The sequence below is a fragment of the Diabrotica undecimpunctata genome, chromosome 11 (assembly GCF_040954645.1).
Source record: "Diabrotica undecimpunctata isolate CICGRU chromosome 11, icDiaUnde3, whole genome shotgun sequence".
In the NCBI taxonomy this organism is placed as follows: Eukaryota; Metazoa; Arthropoda; class Insecta; order Coleoptera; family Chrysomelidae; genus Diabrotica; species Diabrotica undecimpunctata.
This window is the reverse complement of record NC_092813.1, coordinates 18,600,059-18,627,737: the sequence shown is the minus strand read 5'-3', so window position 1 is coordinate 18,627,737 and position 27,679 is coordinate 18,600,059. Positions and strand designations below refer to the sequence as shown.

General features: G+C 34.0%; 1 protein-coding gene across 1 annotated transcript; it reads left to right on the top strand.

The window, feature by feature from the left end:
* The first annotated feature begins 343 nt into the window (after window positions 1–343).
* On the top strand, window positions 344–26,108 carry LOC140452729 (uncharacterized). Its single transcript, XM_072547054.1, has 2 exons — window positions 344–1,060; window positions 26,004–26,108. The coding sequence occupies exons 1-2, from the start codon at window positions 344–346 to the stop codon at window positions 26,106–26,108; spliced, it is 822 nt and encodes a 273-aa protein (XP_072403155.1).
* Window positions 26,109–27,679: the final 1,571 nt, after the last annotated feature.

The following is a 27,679-nucleotide window of genomic DNA, read 5'->3' as shown; positions in this document are numbered from 1 at the left end:
CAAATAAAAAGAATAAAAGTAGACTACACATCCTGCCGAGTGATAAAATCAAGGTTAGAAATACCGAGATGCTTGAGATGTCTTGCCTTTGGACACAAACAATGGCACTGCAAGGGGCAGAACAGAAGAGGATGTTGCTTCCGATGTGGCAAAGAGGGTCACATAGCGCTGGAATGCAAGGAAGAAACAACCAGATTCCTCAACTGCGACGTGAATGGGCATGTGGCAAATTCAAGAATATGCCCAAAGTTCAACCGACTGGTTGAAAATAGAAATAACTGAGGACTAGTCCCAAGAGTATGAGAGTGTAAAAGAGAGCGCGAAAGAAATCCAAGGTTTAGAAATGGCAAACAAAGAAAACATGACTCGAGAGCTGAGAGTGCTCCAAACTAATGTGGGAACGGCAAGACTAGCACATGATCTTGCTGAGACTGCCGCAGTAGAAAAGAACATCGATGTGCTGGTGACGGCGGAACCAAATCCAACAGCGGTGAAAAGAAGAGGATGGTTTGTAGATACGACCGGGAGAGCTGCTGTACGAATCTACAATAGGAAACTGCGAGTGTATGAAATTAAGCCGAAAGAAGGATATGTGATTGTTCGGATGGAGGGGGTGCGACTGGTCTGCTGTTATATTTCTCCAAACGTGACGGTGGGCGAGTACGAGATGAAGATAGACGAAATCATGCAGGAAGTGGGAAACACAGGAGGAGAATACGTAGTGCTGGGAGATTTTAACGCAAAAGCAGCGGACTGGGGATCTCCCATCACCGATGCTCGCGGCAGGATACTAACTGACTGGGTGGGTGCTCTAGACCTAGTGGTTCTGAACACAGGTCTGGAACCTACGTTTGTTAGGAGAGGTACAGGTACGTACATCGACGTGACCATGGCGACACAAGAAATAGCGGCGAAAGCAGTAGGTTGGAAGGTTTTGCCAGACTACACTGGAACTGAACATCAATACATTGAGTTCTCGATAACTGGAAAGGGGACCACTAACACGGTCCGTGCATCCGGGACGTCGATGGGCAGATGCGGCGATGGGAATGACTGGAAAGTATACGAGGAACTAATTAAATGGAGAGTGAGCATAATGCAGGGTCAATCACCGACAGTGGAAAGCCTGGAGAGAGTCATTAAAGAAGCGATGGAGGGAAGCAAGATTGGTCGCCAAGATGTCAACAGGATGCCATATTGGTGGAATGCGGACATCGAGGCACTAAGAAATGTGTGTATAGCGATGAGAAGAAGGTTAACAAGAGCAAGAGGTAGAGCAGGAATCAACCCTGAGATCATCGAGGAGATCGAGGAAGAGTACCGCACAAGGAAGAGGGAACTGTACAGGAAAATCCGTACAGAAAAAAGAAGGCACTGGAAAGAGTTGTGTGAACAGCTGGATGAGGACATCTGGGGCCAGGGATACAAGATCGTCATGAAGAAGTTCCATGCGTATTCTCCTTACGAAATGCCTATGGATAAGAAGCTTGAGGTAACAAGAGAGCTCTTTCCGGACGGCAGATGTCATGGTGTATGGAGGGATGAAGGAGCTGAGCGAGCTGTACCCTTTACCATGGATGAACTTATCGAGGCATTGGGTTCACTGAAGACTCGTCGGTCCCCAGGACTAGATCAGATACCACCTGAGGCGGTGAAGGGTCTAAGACGGGTGGAACCTGCGTGGCTTCTGGAACATATGAATGCACTGCTGGAAGCACAAACTTTTCCTAAGCCTTGGAGGACATCGAGGTTAATACTGCTTCCCAAAGCTAGGGAAAAGTATCGCCCCATCTGTCTGCTTCCATGCATCAGTAAGCTGTATGAAAGGATGCTGCGAGTACGCATAGACGACATGATTGAGAGGTCAGGTGGTTTATCAAGGAGGCAATTTGGTTTTTGTAAAGGGAAAAGCACGATTGATGCAATCATGAGTGTACTCGAAGCATTGCGCAACAGAGGGGATGAACATCGCTGGGCGGCTCTGCTGTTGTTTGATGTTAAGAATGCATTCAATACGTTGCAGTGGAACGAGGTAATGAAGGCAATGGAGGAGAGAGAATGTCCTGGTTACCTGATGAATGTGGTGGCGGAGTATCTGTCCGAAAGAAGGATTATGGTGGAAAAGGGCACGATCGTGGACGTGACGGCCGGGGTACCCCAGGGATCTGTCTTGGGCCCGACGCTATGGAATCTGGCATATGACGGGGTTATGCACTGTGAATACGGAGAGGGTACAACCCCCTTCGCATTCGCGGATGACCTCGCTGTACTGGTAGTGGCTCGGGATGAGCCAGATCTCAAGTACCGGGTTAGAAACGCAGGCAGCGTCGTAAAGAAATGGATGACGCAGCACGGACTGAAACTTGCGACAGAGAAAACCGAAGCCATCATTCTGAAGGGGACAAGGAATAGGCAAAATATTGAATTAAAATGTGCGGGAGCATGTCTAACACCTAAGAAACATGTAAAGTATCTAGGAGTGACATTGCACCAGAATGGAAAATGGGGAGAGCACGTACGGGAGGTGGTCCGGAAGGCTGCGAATAGTACGGCTGCGTTGGGGAGGGTGATGCCGAACATTGGAGGACCCAAATCCGAAAGGAGGAGGGTCTTACACGGTGTTGTACAATCGATCGTCCTCTACGCGGCACCAGTCTGGAGCGAGGCCGTTGAGATAACTGCCTGTAGGAGTCTCATGACACGAGTAGACAGAACAAGTCTGTTGCGAGTGGCATGCGCCTACAGGACTGTGTCTGCGGCAGCCTTATGGACCATCACTGGATGTGTTCCGTTGCATGTTTTGGCGGTGGAAAGAAAAGAGCTGTATGAGAGAAGAGGTCCAAACCTTACTGTGGCCGAGAAAAGACAGGAAAGGGAAAGGTCAGTTGAAAGATGGCAAGAAGAATGGAACAACACGGAAGATGTGGCACAGTGGACGAAAATGCTGATCCCAAACATAAGAGATTGGGTGGACTGTGGCCACAGGTGACTGGATTATTTCCTGACGCAGGTGCTCACAGGACACGGGTGTTTTAGGGCCTACCTCTATAGGATCGGAAAGGCTGATACAGATGAATGCCTATACTGTGGATACTCGGACACTGTGACACATACGATGTTAGATTGCAGCAGATGGATAGTGGAAAGGAACAGAATGGAGAGAGAGACAGGTGTGAATTTTGTTACAGTGAGAGAAATGATTGAGAGAATGATTGAAAATAAATTAGTTTGGACTAATATACACAGCTATATCCGTGCAGTAATCAAGAAAAAGGAAGAGGAAGAAAGACTGCTAAACCAACGCTAAAGGTAAGAGTGAATGATGCTGAAAGGTGAAGCTAGAAAAGTGGGTCACACTGTGTGAGTTGGAATGCGTGAGTCAGACTGTGGGGAAGGAGGAAATGCCCATCTGGAAATAATGCCGAACTAGGAGCGATGAGTGTCTTCTACGCGCTACCTGGAACGAGACAGGGAACCTCCTTTCTGATGAATAGAGTGTGGATGTGTATGAATGGAGAATGAATGAATAAAGGTAGTGATTCGGAAGTGATGCCGGCCTTACAGCGGCCATTCCGCTTCCGGATCGCTGGATGACAGAGGAGGGTCTGGTTTAGCAGGTAGGCGTTCGGCGTAGACTCGGCGACGAGAGGGCATTTTAAAGTACCTCGGGAACTATCGCCGGGAGTACGAAGAACGAATCCTGCACTAAAGTTAGTCAGGCGGCGCCCTGGACTAAGATGTCTTTTGAAGATTCCAGACCCCCCCTCTATAAAGACGAAAAAAAAAAGGTAATGGGCTATAAATACCTAGGTCATGAGATTCGCATAGGAAAAGATAACCAAACCGTTGAGCTTCTCCATCATATAAGACTGACTTGGGCAGCCTTCGGCAAGCTGAACCATATTTTCAAATCGTCTGATATACCAATATGCCTTAAAAGAAAAACGTTTAATCAGTGTGTTTTGCCAGTGTTAACTTACGGTGCGGAAACGTTGACCATGACAAGGAGAACAGTTCAAAAGATCCGTGTGTGTCAAAGGGCGATGGAGCGTGCTATGTTGGGCATTTCACTACGAGACAAGATCCCAAATCGCCAGCTACGACAAAGAACCGGAGTGGCTGATGCAGTAGAGAGAGCAGCAACACTGAAATGGAACTGGGCAGGTCACGTGGCTCGAATGACAGATAATAGATGGACAAGCGGATACTGGAATGGAGACCAAGAGATGATGCCTACCGAAGCAGAGATGATGTCCACCAACACGTTGGACTGACGATCTAAAACGTTGTCATAGGAATTGGATGCAAGAGGCACAAGATCGAAATAGATGGAAAATTATGAGGGAGATCTATGCCCAGCAGTGGATAAGCGAAGATTAAATGATGTTAATATTAATAAAGTTCGAGCAACAATTCCTATATGCATTAACTTGGTAATGATATTTCTGCTCCCCGATACCTGGTGCAGTCCCGAAAGCAATAAAACTGCTAGACTCATGCTTCCTATTATCCAACAATTAGCCAGTCCAGGACTATACGCCTTATTTTGATACTGATATTGCTGCCCCTGATAAGTGAACAGAATATGCAAGGAAGGTTTTGGCAATTTATTAATTTTGTGTGTTAGAATAATATTTCTTCGCGAAAGTGAAGAATATCTATTTGCTATCTGGATTTAATCCATAAATTAAATATTAGAATGCTATAAAATAATGCTATTAGCAGCAAAAAAACGGTCTAATAGTCACTTAATAAAAAAATAAAATAAATGTTCTTTAACATACAAAAGAGAGGATGTAGAGTGGGACATAACGTAACGCCATACGATAAAGCCATATTATTTTGAAACATTGCAGCGTTTTAGATATCGTAGATAACGTTGTCACATAAGAAATAAAAGGGAATATTCAGGAATTGATGTATATATAACCCTTATAACACTTTTAAATCCAGAAGTCTAATACGAATCTCTAAAAGCAGGATATATAAAACAGTGATTAAACCAGTGCTAATGTGTGGATATGTGACAAGAACGTATTAATTAGATCAGGAATCAGGATTGCTAGAAAAGCCATCAGAGGTATTTTCCGACTTACAAAGGTCCGAGTACTAACCAATACGAACGGAACTAATGCCAATGTCAAACACATATATAAAGATAGCAATGTCGTACAAGAAACTCAATCTCAACTCCAACGTTCAGCTAGCTATATCCAAAGGCTCTCTCAATAACTGCATTACCAAGTTAAATTGGGAGAATGCCACGAGACGATGTCTACAAATGAAGGGTGGAGGTAACATATGATCAGATTTAGGAATAATGAGACTACCTACCGACCCATCATATTTATCAACACTTGCTATTCTACCTACAATCAATACTTCTCTGTTGGAAGCTATCAAATCAATTACTTGTAATCAAACGAACTAGGCTTAAAAAAATTATCCCAGGAAAGGCACTTCAGAAATATTGACATAAATTTTTAAAACGTCATTTACGTGGCTTAGTTTACAATAGAAATGAGGAGACAAAAAGAAGAAAAGGCAATAGAATCTTGCTGTGTTTTGACTATGCGATGACGATGATCTTTATATAACATAGAGGGAGATAGAGAGAAGAATGTCTATGTTTAATCTAGAAACCGCTGGTTTTCTCCCTTTCGAATTGGGTATGTATATGTATTACCATAGATAATAAAAGCAAGAGGACTATAATTATGAAACTTTATCTAAAAAGTAAAATCAATAAACAAATTATATATACAAAAAGATTATATAAGTAAATCCCTAATATTTACACAGACTGCTTTACAAAAAGTGAACGGATGAGCATAAAAACACAACTGTTTTAAAAACATAATATTATTAGACGAATTGTGGATTCATTTCACGCAAAATAAACCGGTTTAGTTAACATACTACAAAATAAATCAGAAGACTATGCTAAATATGATACGGCAAAAAAAAGGTAATGACTTTTACAGCTGATTGTCGTATACATATCAATATAACGCAAATATGACGATTTGTCCACAGCATATGAATATTGTCTCGTAATTTTATATGGACGGCGTAATTCATCACTTGACCAAGCGCCAAAATATGATTTTGTGATATTTGACTTTAAAGTTTTCACTCTATTAAAATTCACTATATGTTACAATTGTCGTAATTTTTTGTTTTCGAATACAGTTTTTTATGTTTCTTATAAGTGCGAAATAGTAACTTGTCCAATATTAAAGAAAAACAAAAAAAAAGTCTTTTGGTCGACTTACGATTTTCGCCACATTGTGTAATTGTGTTATACATCAGTAGACCAAGCGACATGGAGGTCGTTTGGTCTAGTGATGAGTAACTAAAATATCACTTTTAGTGAATTATTGGTAGGCCACAAGCTATTATTTCTTTTTGGGTATGACAAAAATAGTCGTTGTTTTTGAATATTTTATATTACTTAAGAAATTAATCAAAAATATAAAATCTTTTAATGTCGTCTTCTATTGTATTGTTTCTGAAAAGAGAGCAATACAAAGGTTTTGCATCATTTGGTATTAGGTGCGTTAAAGAATGTCGTTAAGCTTAGGCACAAAAAGTGGCTTGCCTGTGGGCCAAAGAGGAATCAAGTGGTTACTTACGGATTGCATTGCAACAGGCTGTCCTTTTTAAAAATCCTTGTAAAGATTTACTTCAACTTCACTAGTGTTAAGTTTTCATAAAAATAATGAGTGGTATATCCTTTCTTATTTAAATTTCTCTTGTTTTAAACCAGCCTTACTCTTTTCTGTCTGACTTACGGTTTGTAATCATCGTTTCTAACTTCTTTGTTCCAACGAATTCTTTTTTTTTTTTCATTCTGTGAACTACTAGTGGTTTCTTTTTACGAGATTTTTTGATCACGTTTATTTAATCATCAACGATATATAAACGTTGTTGAAATTTTAGGGCATTTTCAAAATCTCCAAAATCACTACCATTGGGTAAAAGCTATGACTAGGAAGGAAATAGCGTAATGTAATTTTTTCAATGGTAGGATGAGTTTCCAAAATCGTTTTCAGAATCAAAATTATTTTGATGTTGCGGTTTTGGCCGCCACAAGAGTCTGACCAAAAAATTACATGTCTTGCAGAAGTAACATTTTCTTCAATATGTTTCTTAAGACAAATGCCTACGTCCTGGGCTCCCCGACCAGCTTCACCTTCTATCCAAATATAACAATGACCTTTGTTATCCTTGGCGCTATGGATACCAAGATTGTATATACATAATTGACGCTTATACTATACAATATTTATTAGAATTCTCGGAAGGGGAAGAGTTTTTCTTTAAATCAAATCAAAAGGTTTCCACTTCTGGTTGATAGTTGCTTATCTTCATGTCTAGTTTTCTTCTAGATTGTGCATTTTCAGCTTCTTCTAATTGCACATTTTTTCTTTTTTTAACTTGTTTAATTGTTCGTTATCTGCGCAATTTTTAATTTCTAATTCGAAACAATCACATCTACTACAAGTAACTTTTTTCAACTTTTTTCTTTGAAGATTAAATCGTGTTAAAAACATTTTTTTGTAAAACGAAAATTTAACAAGGTCATTATCTGCTTCTTTAATATACAATTCATACATTTTACTTAGTGTTATGTCTTTTGTTAGGTATTCTCTTTCTGTGTTAGCTCTTCTGTAATGTGACTATTATAGAAAAATTTAAGCAATAACTGCCACTACTTCTTAATCTAAACGCCTCAACAAGTTGCCAACGTCACCATTGTTAACAACGTTTATGTACATAATATGTTGCCAAATATTCGATTTACAATCATTAAAACGCTCGCAAGAGGCGCTTGGTCTACTGATGCAAAACTAATACACGAAAATTAGTCGCTTGCTCTAGTTATGCAAAATTCAAAATCCAAAATAAAAAGAAAGGCACTTAATCTTTTTTAATATATCTGGTTATCCATTACTAACAGGTTAATGGGATTTATTACGTAGATAGTTTATGCTATTTTCCACCTTCTTCTTTAAGTTCCATCTTCTATCGAAGGCTGGAAATCACCATGGCTATACGGACTCTGTTGACTGCCGCTCTAAAAAGTTCCGCACTACTGCTTTCAAACCATTCCCTTAGGTTTTTAAGCCAGGATATTTTTGGTCTATAACTATTCTAATTATGTGTATAAATATTAAGAGTATATCTAGAGATAAAGACACTCCACTTTACATATGCACTTAACAAAATGCAGGAAGCACATAGATGGCCAATTCTATGGTATTTGGTATTAAGCTGATCGCTGAAAATTACATATTAAATGCAGGCAAAGAAGCAAAGAAAAACTTATAATGAAAGAAAACAAAACCAGTCAGCTGAGAGAACCTTTCAACGATGTTGAGCTTGGATCCGCTATCCACGTATATAATGAACAATATTACGGCTCCTGGCTGAGGATCTGAGCACAAAACTAACTCTAAAATTTGAACCAAAAATACAACAATGGCTAATATCCAAAGTCTTTAGACAAGCAAAGCAAAGACAAAGTTGTTGCCTTGCTTAAACCTGGCAAAAACTCCAACGACCACAAAAGCTATCGGCCAATATATCTATTTATTTTGTCAGCTATACAAAATACTTCTGCACATGATCCTTAATATAAATCGATAATAGAAGAAAAACTCAAATTAAAAAAAAAGTGGCTATATATGACAGGTTAAATCATATACGTCACAAATACTAAATCTTGCCCAACACAGCAAAGAGAAGTACGAAAGATATCAGGTATGAGGAGTGGTATTAGTTAATCTTAATGCCGCTTACGACACCTTAAATTATAGGGTATTTCTCCAAAATCTATGTAATATCCCCTGAGGTAATAAACTCACTTGTATTATCCGCGTATGCCTACACAACAGAAAATTTTTCGTATCACTCAATGGTAAGAATAGCAGATGGAGAACGTAGAATAACTGTCTCTTTGGGGTCCTGTAATGGCACCTACTCTGTATAACATTTACACAACTCATACCAGTAAATACTAGGACTTTTATTATGTAGAAGATACATTATCTATTGTTGCACAGCCAAAAACTTTTGTTGGTGAAGTGGAGAAAAATCTAAATCATACCTAAAAATAGATTATAACTCAATTTTAAGCCAAACCCCGAAAAAAGTCAGGTGTGCTCCTTCAATGTCCCTAACAGAGACACTTTCACAAATCTGAATATATACCTGAACCAATAGTGTCATGAAATCCTTAAACTCTGGACTTGCTATAAATAGCTTGAAGATAGTTTCTATCACACTTTGTCATTCACAGTACTTTTTTTAAAATCAAATGCCAAACTAGAACCAGAAAATAATATTCTCTGCAAACTTGTCAGCTAAAAATGTGAAGCACATCCTTCCACCCTTAAAACGTAGACGCTTGAACTCTATGCTTCTGCTGCCTAATATACCTTGATAGTATAAGTGACACCAACACATACTTAACACGTAGATTTAGTTATAAATTAGTCAGCCAAATTCAGCAAATATTAAGACTCACATCCATACATAAGCTCTATAATATCGTAGCTATCAATCCACCTAATATCCGAAGATAATTAGCTAGAGAGCAAAAGAAACAAAGTCCAGATTCGTAACATCCACTCCACGAATATCAGGCCCATTTTATGACTAAAATCAAGAAAAAAATAGCTATATCAACAAATCTGCAAGATATACAAACAAAAATAAGCTGCTCCTCGCCATCTGATCCCTCGAAAGGAACTTCCTTATGGTAGTTATCTTTCTTAAATCTGCCAGGAGGACTCTGGCCTGCAAACACCGGTTAACTTGTGTGCATGTGGGGTGGTACAAGACTTATTACACTTTCTTAGTAAACTTTACCATTCGAATCGCTCTTTTCTGAAGGGACAAGGTTTATTTATGTGAACTGAACATGTAAAGTACAGTCAGTAAGCTATTACTTATAAAGATCATTGCAAATTTGACACTAACTCCACTTATATTGATTACATATTACCCCTAAATAGGAGATAAAACATTCAGAAATATGTACTATTGGTGAAGTTGTATAATTCGTGTTAGATAAATTAATCAGTCTTCCCTTTTTTGTGCACTACTACCCATTTTAACAAAAAATATCTATTTTAGCACTTAAATATTTATTTTGAGATAACCTTCTATCCAGAATTATACAGTAGTACACAGATAAAAAAATAAAATAATAAAATAAAAGAAATAAAATAATAAAAAGCTGTATATAAGATATCATGAAACAATGGATGAAATAAAAGAAGTTCTTATTAACCGGATTCTTAAATAAAACGTATAAAGACATACTCACGTTAACAAAATACATTAGATAATTTTCGCATATGAAAAAACACATCCAACTTGGTAATGAAATCCTTTTGTATCTATAAATCTATTTTTAGAAAAGCACGTACCTACTAAAAACAGGTATTTGGTAGTACACATATCTGTTACATACTGTAATGCGTATGAATGATAACAAAAGTAAGGAGTCCATATGAACCGTTTAGAATATCCGCTGGAAATAAACGGCTTAATCCCATAGTTGCCAAACTATCACAGCTTACTTAAACCGATATACTTATGGTTCCAATATACACGGAAAAAGATCTGAACGACCCCTATACTATATACACGTGAACTAAGCGATATACATTCATGATACAGGGGTAATTAGGGGCTCCACAAAATTTTTAAAAATTATGAAACTATACATGTTGACGAATCGACAGAGCCAATATTATGGAATGGTCAAGTGAGCTCCGTATATCGGTGGCCACTTGACCATGGAGCTCACTTGAACCTGAATTTTAACACGGGCGGAGTCCACTTTATGCCGTAGATATATATATATATATATATATATATATATATATATATATATATATATATATATATATATATATATTGTTATGATGTACTGTTTGTTTGAATGATTAGCAATGAGTATTTTTAATAATATAGGGTTTTTATCGCGGTTCTCAAAGAATTAGTTTGTAAGTACTTTTTTAAATTATCTTTATTATAACTATTATGAAACTCACATATATATCTAACCTAGCCAATGTAAATTTAAAATAAACTATCTTTAAATTGATATTCTTATAAAACTAATTAAATTCTATAGACAATGTAAAATTTAAACAAACTATCTTCAAAATTGAAATTGTTATGACACTAACTAAATTATATTAACAAAATTTTGTACCTTTCTTTCACTGAATGCCTAAATGAACTGTTTTCCACTATATAGATTCTAATCACCACTGAATGTCTTCGTACTTCGGTTATCCTTGTTTTTGTGAAATTACTTTTTCCAATTATCAGCTTCTACCAATTTAAGATATATTTTTCTTCACCAGCATTTATAAACCACCAAGCAAACCAGCAACCAGCATTTATATTTATTCTTCTTTTCAATATACCAATATCCAATTATTATAAGTTGATTTATACTAATCTCCAATCATAATATAATTTTAATTCCTTCCAATATCCATCCAATATTCTTCTAATATACTTTTATAATCTTCAATAATTATTTGTGTATAATTATAAATGTGCATTAAAATATATGCATAATTTTTAATCTTCATTTAACTCACTATATTAAACAATTGGACTATTTGTAACTGATTGACTGACTCCAACTAACTTTCATATTTCTTACTAAACTTTCTGACTGACTTAACTTAAACTTTCTGACTGACTTGAATCCAAATCACCGGGTATTTATATCTTTTTGGATGTTCCAGAACCATCTGGTAAGAAATCATGTTCCATTTGTTCTATTAAATACATGTCTGAATTTTCTGGAACAAACCATTTCGCAAACAAAGCCATCTCCGGTGATCTAGAGAATTCCTTACTTATCTATCGAGAATTTTGTTGGCATTTAGGCTTTTCAGATCAGAGTATACATTTAAATCAGTAACTTATATAAATTAAACATTTTAATTTAATAAATTACACATTTTAAACAACATATTATCATTATAACCCCACTTTATATTCGTAATTATTCTTAAACGTCACTTCAGAGTATGTATATCTGGTTGCCTAGTCACATGGCTCACTTAAATATATCTACAACATCATAATTACTAAAAAAATACTTTTTATATGCTAATTTCTTAAAAATGCCCTCACATAAATATATTTTTATTAAATTCTCTAGTATATAACTTCTTAAAATAACCAAATACTTGTTATATCTAAAATTATCTAGTATATAACTTATAAATTATTTTCTTTAAACACCCATTATATCAATACCCCAAAATAATATTTAAAATAAATAATTTACTTATTATTTTTTTAAATATTCATTTTCTTATCTACATACCTTAGTAAATTAATAATTCAATTTTTTTTTATTTAAAATGTGTTCTATTAGATACATCCCTGTTCACTGTCTATGTCAAACTGTCATGTTAAATGGAAGTTTTTGTGTTTATATTTTTGTGTTAACTACATTTTACCATGGATGTTAGGATACAAATCTAGGAATTATTTCCATTCAAAAGGCTTTCATCCATATAAATTGGTAAGTTTTACACTTTATTATATTAGAAAGACATTTATAAAATCAATTTTGTATCTAACCCCAAATTATGATTTTTAGGGTACAAAATAATTTCCATATGTACAAGACTACAAGTATGATGTCAAATTGATTCACAATAATGAAATCTACCATTTATTTAACAAATCAAGTCTATTGAATAAAATGGATATATCAGTAACAGTTGTTATTATTAATGTTAAAAGTATAGAAAACATTATTCATTCTCTTCATAATACTTAAAAATGTCGTTGATATGGAACATGCCTCGTAGTCTGTTCTCTGCATCTATTAACACATAACTATTTAGTCCATTCTGATTTTCAATTCAGTATGGACCTTCAAACATTGGTTGTAATTTCTTACAACGATTTTCTTTAACATTACTTTTTCTAAGTAAACGAATTAACACTTTATCTCCCTTTTGAAATGTGATTGGTTTTTTTATTTTTCGATTTTGTCTTCTGATATATTTTTCAGCTTTCCTCCTAATTCGGTTATTCACTTTCTGCATTACTTGTTCTAACATATCCTGATTATATTCACTAATCCATTTTCTGTTTCCTATATGGCCAAACATTAAATATTCTGGTACTTCCTCTGTATTTAAATTATGTGTATTATTTAAAAATATTCTACTTGTGGTATATGTTGCTGCCACGTTTCATGTTGATCTTGGCACACTATTCTTAAATATTTTATAACTTCTTTAATATATCTTTCTGCAGGATTTGCCTGAGGATGTCTGATACTTGTAAAATGAATGTTGATTCCCTTTTTCTTACAAAATTTTATCTTCATCTAGAGAAATAAATTCAGAAGGTTTTTCATAAGAGCAATGGCCTAACTTGTAATTCAGAAAGTTTACTGAACAAAATTTTGATTATTAGAATTGTCAGATTGTATCTGACCACTTGGATCTGATGTCCTATGTCTTTCCCTACTATGACTTCTACTCACATTTTCCTGCCTTGTACTACTTCGTTCCCTGTCTTCGCAGCTTCTATTCCTTCGAACACAATTTACCTGTCTGTTATAGTTAGGTCGCTCTGTATTTCTTCTATTGTTAAAATCTTGTCTATTATTATTAGTACTGTTATTAAAATGTTGTCTATTATAATTAGTATTATTATTAAAATTTTGTCTATTATAACTAGTATTGTTATTAAAGTTCTGTCTATTTTGATTACTGTTATTATTATTAAAATTTTGTAAACTATCACCATACCTAGTATTATTGTTATATGATTGTCTATATTGTTGATTATCATTTTTATTATATTGAAAGTTATTATTGTTTTTTTTTGTTGTTATTATTATTACTTGTCATATTACCTCTTTGTATTCTTTGAATAAAATTAATAAAACTATCTATTGTTTGAATATTTTGTACAGTTACTGTTTGCACAACATCAGCATCAAAATGTCTAGATACATTTAAGACCGTTTCATCCTCTCTAAGCGGTGGTTCTAAATATTTTGCAACTGTTATCAGTTTCAATGCATAATCTACCATATTTGATTTTAAATTTTGATTATACTTTCCAAAATATAGAATTTCTCTAAACTTAGCTTGCTCTAGTTCACCCCAATAATAATTTAAAAATTTATTTTCAAATGTTTGAAAATTATCTAAATCATTTTCAATACTAGCAAACCAAGTTGCTGCATTGTCATTTAATGTCATTCTAATATAATCTTTAATATCATTAATATTATTCACAAATCTTAATTTATGTTTTAAACTATTTATGTATACTCTAGGATGCAAATTTTTTTTTATTACCAGAGAATTTAATCCCAGTCTCATTTGTTAAATTTAAGTAAGGTCTCCCTATGTCTCTCATTTGTGAAATATCATCTATTCTCTGTTCCACATTTCTTATTTGATTACTATTTATTTGGATATTTTGTTGTATATCCTCTAATTTTTCTTCTGCGTTTCTCCTGTCTTCGTTAATTTTTACTTCTAAGTTACATTTCTGCAACTCTATTTTCTGTTCTATATCTATCTTATTATCTTGAATAATCCTCTTTACTTCTGTCCTCTCATTGTCTATCCTTTTCTTGTAGTCATTCCGTAAACTTTTTATTTCATTTGCTACTTTTTTCTCTGCAGCTTCAAGTTTTTTATCCATTTGTTTTTCCATTTGGTTTACAATTTTATTATTATTATCTTCTATTTTCTTTTCTAATTTTCTATGATTCTCTTCCAATTTCTGTTCCATTTTTTTCATTTCTTCTTTGACTTCTTTTGAATTCTGTTCCATTTTTTGTTCTATTTTTCTCATGTCTTCTTTGATTTCTTTTGAATTCTCTTCCATTGTCTTGTTCATCTGCATCATTAATGACATCAAAGCTGCCATATTGACATTTTCCTCTCTTTCTGGATTCATTTCTGCAGTATCTTGTGGAACTTGAACTAAATTCTCCTCTTGTATAGGTTGTGTTTCTACTTCCACATCTTCTTCATTCTTTTTGCTTCTTGTACCTTTCTTTCCTTGAGACATTTTGAGACTTTACTTGTTCAAATATAATTAAAAATAAAATCTATAATTTTTTCTTTCTACTGATAATTAATTTAATTATATGAGAGCACTTATCTTCCCAAACTAATTCTTTTAAATAGAGAGCCCCACGTTGGGCGCCAAATTGTTATGATGTATTGTTTGTTTGAATGATTAGCAATGAGTATTTTTAATAATATAGGGTTTTTATCGCGGTTCTCAAAGAATTAGTTTGTAAGTACTTTTTTAAATTATCTTTATTATAACTATTATAAAACTCACATATATATCTAACCTAGATAATGTAAATTTAAAATAAACTATCTTTAAATTGATATTCTTATAAAACTAATTAAATTCTATAGACAATGTAAAATTTAAACAAACTATCTTCAAAATTGAAATTGTTATGACACTAACTAAATTATATTAACAAAATTTTGTATCTTTCTTTCACTGAATGCCTAAATGAACTGTTTTCCACTATATAGATTCTAATCACCACTGAATGTCTTCGTACTTCGGTTATCCTTGTTTTTGTGAAATTACTTTTTCCAATTATCAGCTTCTACCAATTTAAGATATATTTTTCTTCACCAGCATTTATAAACCACCAAGCAAACCAGCAAACAGCATTTATATTTATTCTTCTTTTCAATATACCAATATCCAATTATTATAAGTTGATTTATACTAATCTCCAATCATAATATAATTTTAATTCCTTCCAATATCCATCCAATATTCTTCTAATATACTTTTATAATCTTCAATAATTATTTGTGTATAATTATAAATGTGCATTAAAATATATGCATAATTTTTAATCTTCATTTAACTCACTATATTAAACAATTGGACTATTTGTAACTGATTGACTGACTCCAACTAACTTTCATATTTCTTACTAAACTTTCTGACTGACTTAACTTAAACTTTCTGACTGACTTGAATCCAAATCACCGGGTATTTATATCTTTTTGGATGTTCCAGAACCATCTGGTAAGAAATCATGTTCCATTTGTTCTATTAAATACATGTCTGAATTTTCTGGAACAAACCATTTCGCAAACAAAGCCATCTCCGGTGATCTAGAGAATTCCTTACTTATCTATCGAGAATTTTGTTGGCATTTAGGCTTTTCAGATCAGAGTATACATTTAAATCAGTAACTTATATAAATTAAACTTTTTAATTTAATAAATTACACATTTTAAACAACATATTATCATTATAACCCCACTTTATATTCGTAATTATTCTTAAACGTCACTTCAGAGTATGTATATCTGGTTGCCTAGTCACGTGGCTCACTTAAATATATCTACATCATCATAATTACTAAAAAAATACTTTTTATATGCTAATTTCTTAAAAATGCCCTCACATAAATATATTTTTATTAAATTCTCTAGTATATAACTTCTTAAAATAACCAAATACTTGTTATATCTAAAATTATCTAGTATATAACTTATAAATTATTTTCTTTAAACACCCATCATATCAATATATATATATATATATATATATATATATAGAAGATTACCGTACTATAAGCCTCATGAGTCATCTCCTAAAATTATTCCTAAATATAATTCATAAGAGAATCTACAAGCTCTGTGAAAGTCAAAATTCCCCCAACCAGTTTTTCTTCACAAATGTTGTGGGTACTAAAGAGGCTTTGTTCTCAGTACAAGTCTTATTCCAGAGATGCAGAGACGTCAACTGGACAAGATGATGCAAATACTAAAAGAAGCAGGAATTAACAACCAAGATCTGAAAATAATTAGAAATCTTTACTGGAATCAGACAGCAAATCTCAAAGTTGAAGGTGAACACACTGACTATGTGAAAATCATGCGTGGAGTGAGGCAAGGCTGTATTTTGTCTCCTCTTCTTTTTCAATCTTCAATCTGTACTCTGAAAGCATATTTATCGAAGCTTTGCACGAAACTCAAAAAGGTATTCTACTAAATGGTTACCGGCTAAACAACATCAGATATGCAAATGACACAATAGTATTTGAGGACAACTTAGAAGACCTACAAGTTCTTATGAACAAAATCTCGTATTACAGTCAACAATATAGACTCAATATAAACGTTAAGAAGACAAAGCTTATGATAATTAGCAAGAAAAGGATAACAGAACTCTACGTCAAACAATTCCCGGTAGAAAGAGTGACGCACTACAACTACCTCGCCACCACAATAAATGAAGAATGGACCAACAACCAGGAGATTAGAGCACGCATCGGAAAAGCTACCACTATCCACCTTCAATCGGAGTCACAACCTCTCTTGATACAAAAGTAAGAATGCTGCGACACTACGTCTTCTCTGTCCTTTTTTACGATGTTGAATCGTGGACTCAAGGTCCAGGGCGAAGATATGTGCAGAAAACTGAAAGCATTTGAGATGTGGCTATATCGGAGAATACTTAAGATTGCGTTGATTGACCGAGTCACAAATGAGGAGGACCTCAGAAGAATGAATAAGAACCGAGAGGTACTCACCACCATCAAATCTCGAAAGGAAATGTTCTTCGGACATATTATGCGAAATGAATCTAGATATACTCTCCTTCAAGCCATCCTGCAAGAAGAAATATTTGGAAAACGAGGTCCAGGAAGAAAAAGAACATCTTGGTTAAAGAACCTCAGGATCTGGTTCAATACAACATCTGTGCAACTTTTCTGCTGCAGATAAGATATAGATTCCGTAACATACAACATCCGTAACGGATAGGCACATCAAGAAGAAGATATATATATATATATATTTATAGTGCCATGTAAGTTGTAAGATCAGCAATTTTGTTGCCTTGAATTCCAATATAGGAAGGTCTCCCTATGATGATAGTCAAGCAAACTCCTTCGAAGTAGGGTTATGGATAATTGCGTAATTGGGGACAACAGAGACTCAATACAGATATCTGATATCTGGAGAAGCACGTGTCGTTGATATTGAGTTCATGACGTAAACTATTTCCATTAACTGGGGTGTCTAAATACTACCAATTGATGAAAGTGTCGAGATCTTGATGATATTTTTAGAAGACGTGACAGCGCAATTAACTTTGTTCTTAGAATCGTCAGTATACATTATTCCAACAAAGAAGAATTCGTTAACAAAATTAAAATTAAAATTAAGAAAAGACTGTTGCAGAGTAAGGCACTAAAGTAGCAGTTAAGTATATGTTTAACAAGAAAAGTGAGAGCAGTTGCCAAATAGTGTGTAGCTAGGTGGAAGTGAGAGAGATTTCTTGGAAATTATTGCAATATACATATATATTCTTAGCAAAATTTTTGCCCTCTATTGATAATGTGCCAATATTTCATGATTAGTTACTAGTACAGTTGTTCTTTAAAGTTTTAATATGCAATTTCCATCTTAATTCTTGATCGTACTGTATAATTAAATACCGCAACTTGAATTATAAATCCTAATTATCAAGGTCGTTCCCGCGATCCACCTACAAGCAAACTTGTAAATAAACATCTCGTAACCTGTTTATTTATGCATTTAGTCTGGGATTTAGAGTTACATACAAAGATTCGAAATAATTTAGTATGTGCCAGTTGCCCTTAAATTTACCCACGATCTTTATTTTTCGGTAGCAAAGTAGTCAAAATGTAAATAAAGTCATTAGAGGACGGCGCCTGAAACTTCTCAATTACTTGCTTCTACTATGTGATTAGTTCTGGAACACATTTCTAACTTACTGTTTTCATCGTCGATTTATCTCGAGATACCTAACATTATAACCTAATTAACTAAAACCTCCCTTAATCATTCGACAACCACTAATGAATGGGTTTAATATATTTTGGTGAATTCCCATTTTCTACGGGTTGTAGAGTTGACGATGATAAACTTGATTGGTTTTTTAAAGTTTGTCCTTGTTATTAAGTTATTAGTCATAGAACTTAAAATGGAATAATTCCCAGTAGTTGGCTGTATACCATAGCTAAAAAAGTTTTACAATGAAATAAAAAAACCTTAAATGTAATTGTAACAATAAAACACTGAAAACTTTGTTTTCAAAACTTCCACAAAATTTATTTTAAATTTTTATCACTACAGCTGTTTCGGCTGATTGCCTTACTTGAGAACCTGCCGCACTTGAGAAAGGCAATCAGCCGAAACAGCTGTAGTGATAAGAATTTAAAATAAATTTTGTGGAAGTTTTGAAAACAAAGTTTTCAGTGTTTTATTGTTACATAAAATGAATTTCCATCAAGTAACGGTCGAATCCATCAATTATTTAAATGTAATTGGTATATTTATTAAAAAACATTAAAATAATGAAAACATCCAAACGGATTACAATTATTCAGAAAGTTTTTGGTCCTATAAGACCATCATCAGTGAAAACTTTATTAAGACCATCATCAGTGAAAAATTGTGTGAATTACATTTTAGTGGTTGAAAAGCCCCCATTTCTCTTTCAATCCCCGACGAAATTATAATTTGTTGACCTTTAAGTCCCACCAGTACACGTAAGTACTTTTTTTTTTTTTTGTACCACTTAATTTATTTTACATTAAAACTACTCTGACTAAGGGATTATTTCCCAGTAGTACATCTAAGTCTAACCTTGAACAACGCGATTTTGTTGGTTGTAGTTATTTATCCGGCCAGGGCCGGTCCGACAGTATTTTAAAATGAACGCATCTTGCTTGCTTTTCTGGGGTGGAGTAAAAGGCTTTGTGGAACTCTATGACATCATGCATTGTTAAAAGCTGGCACTGGTATCCAACTAGGTGATGACAGGTGTGGTACAGAGGAAGACCTCTGGCTGAGTACCTGCATGAACATACAAAAGGAGGAATTAATTAAACTTTAGTTAATTCAATGAATACTCTATTCATTCAAGTCAATAGTCATAATTTTCATTAGGAATCTCTCAATTTTATGAAAAACTTAAGCAAGTGGTACTAAGGTGATCATGTTTTTACAGCCAACTTTCAAGCTACATATTTTAAAATCAGACATTATCATCACTTAAAATGACTTAAAAACTATTCATAACTCGGATGAACATATACAGTAACTTGTAACATATCAAATTTCCCCCCACCTATTGACAATTTGTTACAGCAATCAAATGTTAAGTACATACATGATTGAGTTCAATGATTAGACTTACCTGTGTCGTTTCTGAATGTTTTTTTCCATTTTTCGGGATCGCTCTTCATTTTACGCGTCGTCCCTGGATTGACATATATGTTTGACTCCATGACTCTACTTTGTAAACTAATAATATGCGAAAACAAAAAAAAAACAGTTTAAACTAGCGATTGTAGCGATAAACGCAAATAAAACGATTAGCATCAGACAAGTTGAAAGCAATGGCGGGCATTGTTGATTTTTCAGTCATGTGATCACAATACAGCATTCTCATTGGCTGTTGGGGAGATGTCCGTTTTTGAAATAAATCTTTATAGCAGGAGTCCGTTTTTGAAACAGACCTTTAACTGTGAAGTTGAAAATAACGTATTTGTGTCTGTGTTAAAAGGAAATTATTATCACCGTTGAAAAGAACAGGAACAATTCTATAAGAAACCACTACTAATCAAATGTTTATTTTTTTGACACATGTCCGTCTTTGATCTGAAGCCACTTATATGTACATTATATTATTTTAATAAACCCAACATATTTTCGAGGTGATATATTATTTTATAGTACATTACAATAAGTAATAATTAATCAAAAGAATATAAAAATAAGCTTTCTGATGTGTTTATTTTTTGGAACAAAAACAACGAAATTCTTTCAAACGAAAAATATAATTCAAGAAATATAAAATAAATAAATATAAATAATTAATACAAAAAAAAAATTGTATGGAAAAACAATTTTGTCTCAGCAGAAATATGTAAGTCACAAATTTGTCGGTAACTTGGATAACTTTCATCTCCTTCTAGAGAGAGAGAGAAGGCTCGTTAACCGCTCTATCCATTGCTGTGTGTGACCTAAGTGAGTAGGGCTCTCGGTCAGTGGCCATAGACACGGGCTATGGACACTTAGCTAGGATTAAATTGCCTTTTTGAAAGAAGAGACACAATAAATGTTTATTAAGCAATAAATAAAGTAATTAGAACAGTTAGAAAAGATATGTTGTAACTTATACTAAGAATCTGAAAGAAAGTTATAATTATCTCCTGATCCGGAAATCTGGAAGATAATTATATTAATTATTCTTAAATTAAGAATCTGAAAGGTAAACTATGTTAGTTACTAACAATAGACATAATATGAACAAAATTCAAATTAATAAATAGGGGAAATGTCACTTGTCAAAAATGCTTAAAGTGGGAAGGAGTTGAGCTGGAGACTCGGGATAAAGACAGGAATGTTGGTTGTTATGCCATTCGGGATAATCAACAATAAAAAGGGAACAAAGTACACAGTAAAAATAATTAGAGACAAAATTCGAATTATTTTTATAAGTCGCTGAGACCTATGAAAAATAGTATAAGTTATTTTAAATGGTGTCAAATAGGCATAAATAATATAAGTCAATTTAAACACTGTAAATAAAATAGCAAATATCAAAGTCAGAAAATAATTCTCAATTTTTAACAGTGTACCTGAAATAAAATAAATATCAAATTCAAAGATGGAATTAAATTATATAAGTTTTAACAATGTACCTGAAAGAGAAAAGAAATAGGATACAAGATATAAGTATATGTTAAAAATATCAGAGTCAAAGTTAAATATATAAGTTTTAACAGTGTACCTGAAAGAGAAAAGAAATAGGAAATAAAAACACAGTTTATAAAGTTTATTTGCAAGTATCAAATATATATGTTGGCAATATATCTGTAAGAGAAAATAAAACAAACACACAGGGAGTCTTTATTTAGTCTCAATTTGTCTAAAAGGATATATGCACCGTCCGGCGGCTAAGTCCCGTGAAGTAGGGACTTAGCAGAATCCTGAAAGAGAATTTTCTTACACGACCTGTAAGCCTACCGAAATAATCAGATTTTGGACTAAGTCCAAAAACACAGATTAAATCATTGAAAAATAGCGACGCTTTTAAGGGAATTATTAGCAAATTCGACTAAGTCGAAAACCACAGATAAATCCCTCAAAAATGGCCGCCGTTGGTTTGCAAACAAACCGTAGTTAAAGATGGGAACGTTAGGTTCCGGGTTTAAAGGTGAGCTGTGGAAAGAAAACAAGAAGCTCTGAGAACTTAATCGATCAGAGGATCTTAACTTGCCTAGAAGGCTGGATCTGCGGACCAAACCTGACAAGATCTGATTTCCTGGCCGTCGTGCACTTCTTTTATGCCAAAAAAAGTAGGTCAATCGTAACGGTCGTTTTGGACTTTTTTACGATTGGACCTGCACCACGACCAATGCCCAATTTTCAGAATTATCATTGGCTGCAGCTCAGATGCCGTTCGACCAACGATAATTCAGAAAATGAGCAACAGACTTCTGAATTATGATTGGCTGCAATTACTGTTGCCATTTGACCAATCACAATTCAGTAGGCTGGGCGACAAATTAAACACCATGCGCTGGCATCTGTAAGCGACGCGACGGCTGAAAGTCAAACGTGAGAATCGCCGGATTAGCCCAGTACTTCAAATTAGTCTATTTGGTGACCTATAAGAATACTACATTGTTATTTATCGATATATTAAAACTTAAAAGTTTTCTCAATTTTATACAATTTCGATGTCAATATCGATCTCGAAAATAAAATTCATTAAAATGCACATTTCAAATAAAAAGCCTGAAATGAATTCGAATTATATTTTCGCATCAGCACAATGAAAATATCTTTTGCGAATCAGACCTTTCAAATCTGTTAATGCACCGTTAATCAATTATGATGAGGGTAAATATAAAATTTAAATATTAAGGCGACTTAGGGATTCAATTAATTTTAATATTTCATCCTTATGTTTCCATGTATCAGGAAATGAGGTTACAATTAGCTAATTTAATAATTTGAACAAATAATAACTGGCAGATTTGGTCCTATCTGTGGTCCTAAAAATATTTTTTTAAGTTAACAGGTCACAAGTAATAATAGTAATAACATAATTGTTAGTTTTATCACTTCTTCAACACCTTATCACAGAGATACCACGTGTTGTCACGTCCAGCGCCGGTTCCAGACGTGACCAGGAGAATCCTGGGCAGCGACTTTATACATGTATGTACTTGTTTACGCTATGTTCATGGGTGTGCATTTTATCCCTACTGTCAGATATACAATTTTAATCCACTTAAATATCATTTTTTCTTTTGTATTCTTTCATTTGTGATAAGCGTGTACAAAAGTCTTTTTATTTTTAACCTACTGAAAGCCTAAAGTAATTTGGGTTGTAACATATCTCTTAAAATCCTTTTTCTTGGTTCGTAAAGAGTCTTTTCCTACAAAATCTAAGAGACTTTAGTGATGAACATGGAAAGCGTTTCCATCAAGATACTTTAACTATGGAAAACGATATCAATGAAAATGAAGTTCGAGAATGGTGGCGGAACAATTAAAGCAGATGTTACAGAAGCAAAATAATCGACAACATTTGTCACAGCCACCTTTTAATGTAGTAAACCATATCCGTATAGATGTAAATAGGTAAAAAGTCTGTTATTTGTTTTTTGATTGTTACAAGAAAACCATACCTGATAAAAAAAAACAACAAAACAACTTTTGTTGAAGTATATTACTGAGAAATCACTAGTATAACAGACCAGCATATCTGTGTCTGATTGACTTAAAGAAAGCATTTGAAGCATACTGGGAAAAAAGGAGGTCTGTCAAATGACGGGCGAAAATGAGATAATTAGACCATATAGTGGCACAACCTGGATACTATTTCATTTAAAAAATTCACATTGATGAAAGAGGTGAGTCAGAATGTAACACATATTTTTATATTTGTTATACAAAGTAAAAAAGGAGGCATGTCCGAGCGCTACAGGGAAAAAAGGTACATATGTCAATGTCAATGTGATCGACGCCGACGAAGCGGTTAATAATTTATTTAGTTTGTACGTGGTTCAGAGGTGTTTAGAGGCTATGTATGTTTATTTACTGAACCTGAAAGGAGAGTTATCAAGTTGTAAATATGTCTAGTGAGGGTGACGATTTTATGAAATGTGATGTTATGGACAAAAGAGAAAATAATTCAAAGAAACGTAGAAAATAAGGATGGATTCATGAAGTAAATAAGAAATTAAATAGAAAAAGCCAGGTAATAGAACCGGATTTTAAGAACGTTAGGTTTAAGTGTTTTCTACAAATACCGGAACAAGCAAGAATTCAAATTATTAAAAAGTTCAACCTCGTGAAGTCGACAGATGCCGAAAATATATACTTATGCGGATTAATTACTGTACAAACTGTACAGCAAGGAATACCACGAGTATCAAAGGACTCTGCACGTCTTCATGATGCCGCCTTTAGTTATAGAATCCATTAGAATGTAAATGACGAAAACAAGAAGTTCCTTCTTCTTCTTCAGTGCCTTATCCGGTCCGGATGTTGGCGATCATCAAGGCTATCATGGTTTTGTTGACTGCTCTGCGAAACAGCTCCGCTGAGGTCATCCCAAACCATTGTCGGAGATTTTTCAACCACGAGATACGACGGCGTCCCGGTCCTCTTCTGCCAAATACTTTACCCTGCATAACAAGTTGAAGAATTCGATATTTTTCTTCGTTCCGCATCACGTGGCCGAGGTACTCAAGCTTGCGTTGTTTAATTAAATTAAGCACTTCTTTTTCTTTTGTCATGCGCTGTAGGACCTCAACGTTGGTGACATGGTCCACATAAGATATTTTTAGTATCCTTCTGTATATCCACATCTCGAAGGCTTCGATTCGTTTTTCAGTGGCTTGCGTCAGTGTCCAGGCTTCAACTCCATACAGTAACACTGGAAGAACGTAGCACCTCACTATTCGCATCTTGGTTCCTAAACTGAGATCACTGCAGCACAGCAAGGATCTCAACTTAATAAATGTAGACCGTGCCATTTCAATTCTGGATCTAATCTCTTGACCGTAGTCCCATTGTACGTTGAGGGTAGTTCCGAGGTAAGTGAATCTGTCGACTCTCTGGATCTCTTCGCTACCTGCCATTAGTGCCCCGGGATCTAAATTTGTACGGCTGACAACCATGAATTTAGTTTTCTTAATATTAAGGTTCAGTCCGTATGTTACGCTCACAGTTCGCACTCGGTCTAGTAAGGCCTGCAGAAGAAGAAGAAGTTCCAGTATACAAGAATTCCTTTTTGGCATTCCATAGAATTGCGAAAAAAAGTTAGAAGTTCTACAAAAATCACTAAAATTGACAGGTCACGCTCAAAAAGATACTAGAGGAAGACATGAAAACCATCGTTATCAAGTTTTTATGGAAACAAAAAATATAGGGTCTTTCAGGGGCAGAAAAAGTCATTATAGTTTGAAATACTCGTCGAATTTATACTTATCTGAGGATTTAACTATTAACAAAATGTACACAATGTAAGTAGAAACATTTCCAGAAATATATAGAAATACTTTTTGAACTAAATTTAATATTTTCTTTGGTTTTCCAAGGTCCGATACGTGTAGTTCTTGTGATGAATATTTAGCATAAAGTAAAGATCTTGAGAACTAGTGTCTACGAGTGAAATCTTAGGAGGAAACAAATAAATTAGATGTTAATATTAAGCAACTAGATACAGAAAATAAGCTACATAAACTTAAAGCCCATTTTATATAAAAAAACAAGCTGCGAGAATAGCTAGTAGAAAAAATGTACATACAGAGGCTATATGCATGGATTTTGCAAAAGATCTGCAAATACCCAATATTAGTACAAATGATGTTTACTATAAGAGACAATTGAGTTTATACTCGTTCATTATACACGTTTTGTCTACAGCTTACTCCATACCCCAAGACTGTTGCCAAAAAGGTAGCGTTGGTGTTTGTTCACTGCGTCATCACTATATCTACTATTATCTTGGTCGAAAAGTACGAAACTTGAATATTTTCTGCGACTAGTTTGGAAGACGGAAAAAAAACTACACTATTCTTCGGTTTATTTATGACATAGTTATGAATTATTATATAGAATTTGAGCTACCTCCATATGGTTATACAGATAAATCCCCCCAATTAAATAGTTTTATAAAGCTTGCTTTTGTTATTTTTTTAGCACTTCAGCAGATCTGTCAAGCAAAATATACAGACCTGCAGCATCTAAAAAAATTTATGGTTCAGATGCCTAACGTTATTTTGACGAACTTCCGCATCAATAATTTAGAGACCCATTATACCCAAATCTCGTGTAAACGCTATAAAATTATTGAAAAAAAAAACTATTTTTAAGTTCTTTTACATAAACATTATTTTTATAATAACCGTTGTTTTTTTTCTGAAATAAAATGCATTTTTGTATCAACGTTGTTACTACTTTTCTTGACACACCTCCTTTTTTACTTTAATATTTTGCATTAATGTGTAAAATTTCTAAATGTTTGGCAAAATAAGGAAAATAGAATAATTTATGATTTTGCAATTTAACTGAAACCTTATATTTAACCTCTGGTAATACCTTGATCTATGTAAATGACAAGACTATAATCTTTGTGCCGTTTTGAAGTATTAAAATCACCTTATTTCAGAATGTCGTATTTCTGACATATCTCCTTTTTTCCCTGTACCCTACATTTGACAGAGTAAGACTCAAAGATGTAATCCATCTTCTGTACAATAGAGAAGTTCCCCTAAATAGTATAAAAACTATTGAAAACATCTACCAAAACAACAAAGTGAAAGTCAGAATTGATGGACAACTTAAAAAACCTATAGAAATAGGCGGCTCTTCAATTTAATTATGGATGAAATCATCAAAACCGTTAAAAAAGGAAGAGGATATTGAATGGGAAACAAAGAAGTAAAAATACTTTGTTACTCGGACTACGCAATATTGATAGCCCAGGATAAAGATCGTCTGCAAAGACTGGTCCACAGATTTAACATAGAGCAAAAGAATTTAATACGACAATCTCATTTCAGAAAACTAAAACAATAGTAATTAACAAAGAACCAACCCTGTCGTACGCCCATGGTAGTGAACGTATATTTAACATAAGCTATTAGAAGATAAAGTACTTACACTACCTGCCAAGTTTGACAAGGATATGTCAAACAGTTTTAAAGTACTGAGTATAAATAGTTTTTAAATTTTTAAATAAAGCACCCTGTAACTCAGTAAGGAGATACATTTTAAATAAGTGGTTTGGGTTAAACCCTAATATTTTGAGCCCAGGGATCTATATTAAAATTATTTATTAATGAAATACTATATAATATATACATGACAAAAAAACTTTTTTTAATTAAAAAAACAAAAACTTTTTAAGAGAGATTATGCAAGATAACAATAACTTGATTAATGAAACTGACAGATTAAGATAAATATAAATGAACTTTGTATATTACAGTGAATAAATATTGCACTTGTATAAGTTTCTGGAACTCCAGCCTGTGTTTGTCCGCAAACTAATGGAGTAAATTTGTTAAAATTCTGAAGCATATACAATTTCCCCGGGG

What these genes read in the sequence shown, in the direction of transcription:
- LOC140452729 (XM_072547054.1), top strand. Translation starts at nt 344, where the DNA reads ATGGCAAACAAAGAAAACATGACTCGAGAGCTGAGAGTGCTCCAAACT. An exon ending in GCGATGGGAATGACTGGAAA is followed by an intron (nt 1,061 to 26,003) that starts GTATACGAGGAA and finishes TTTTGTCTACAG; the next exon opens with CTTACTCCATACCCCAAGAC.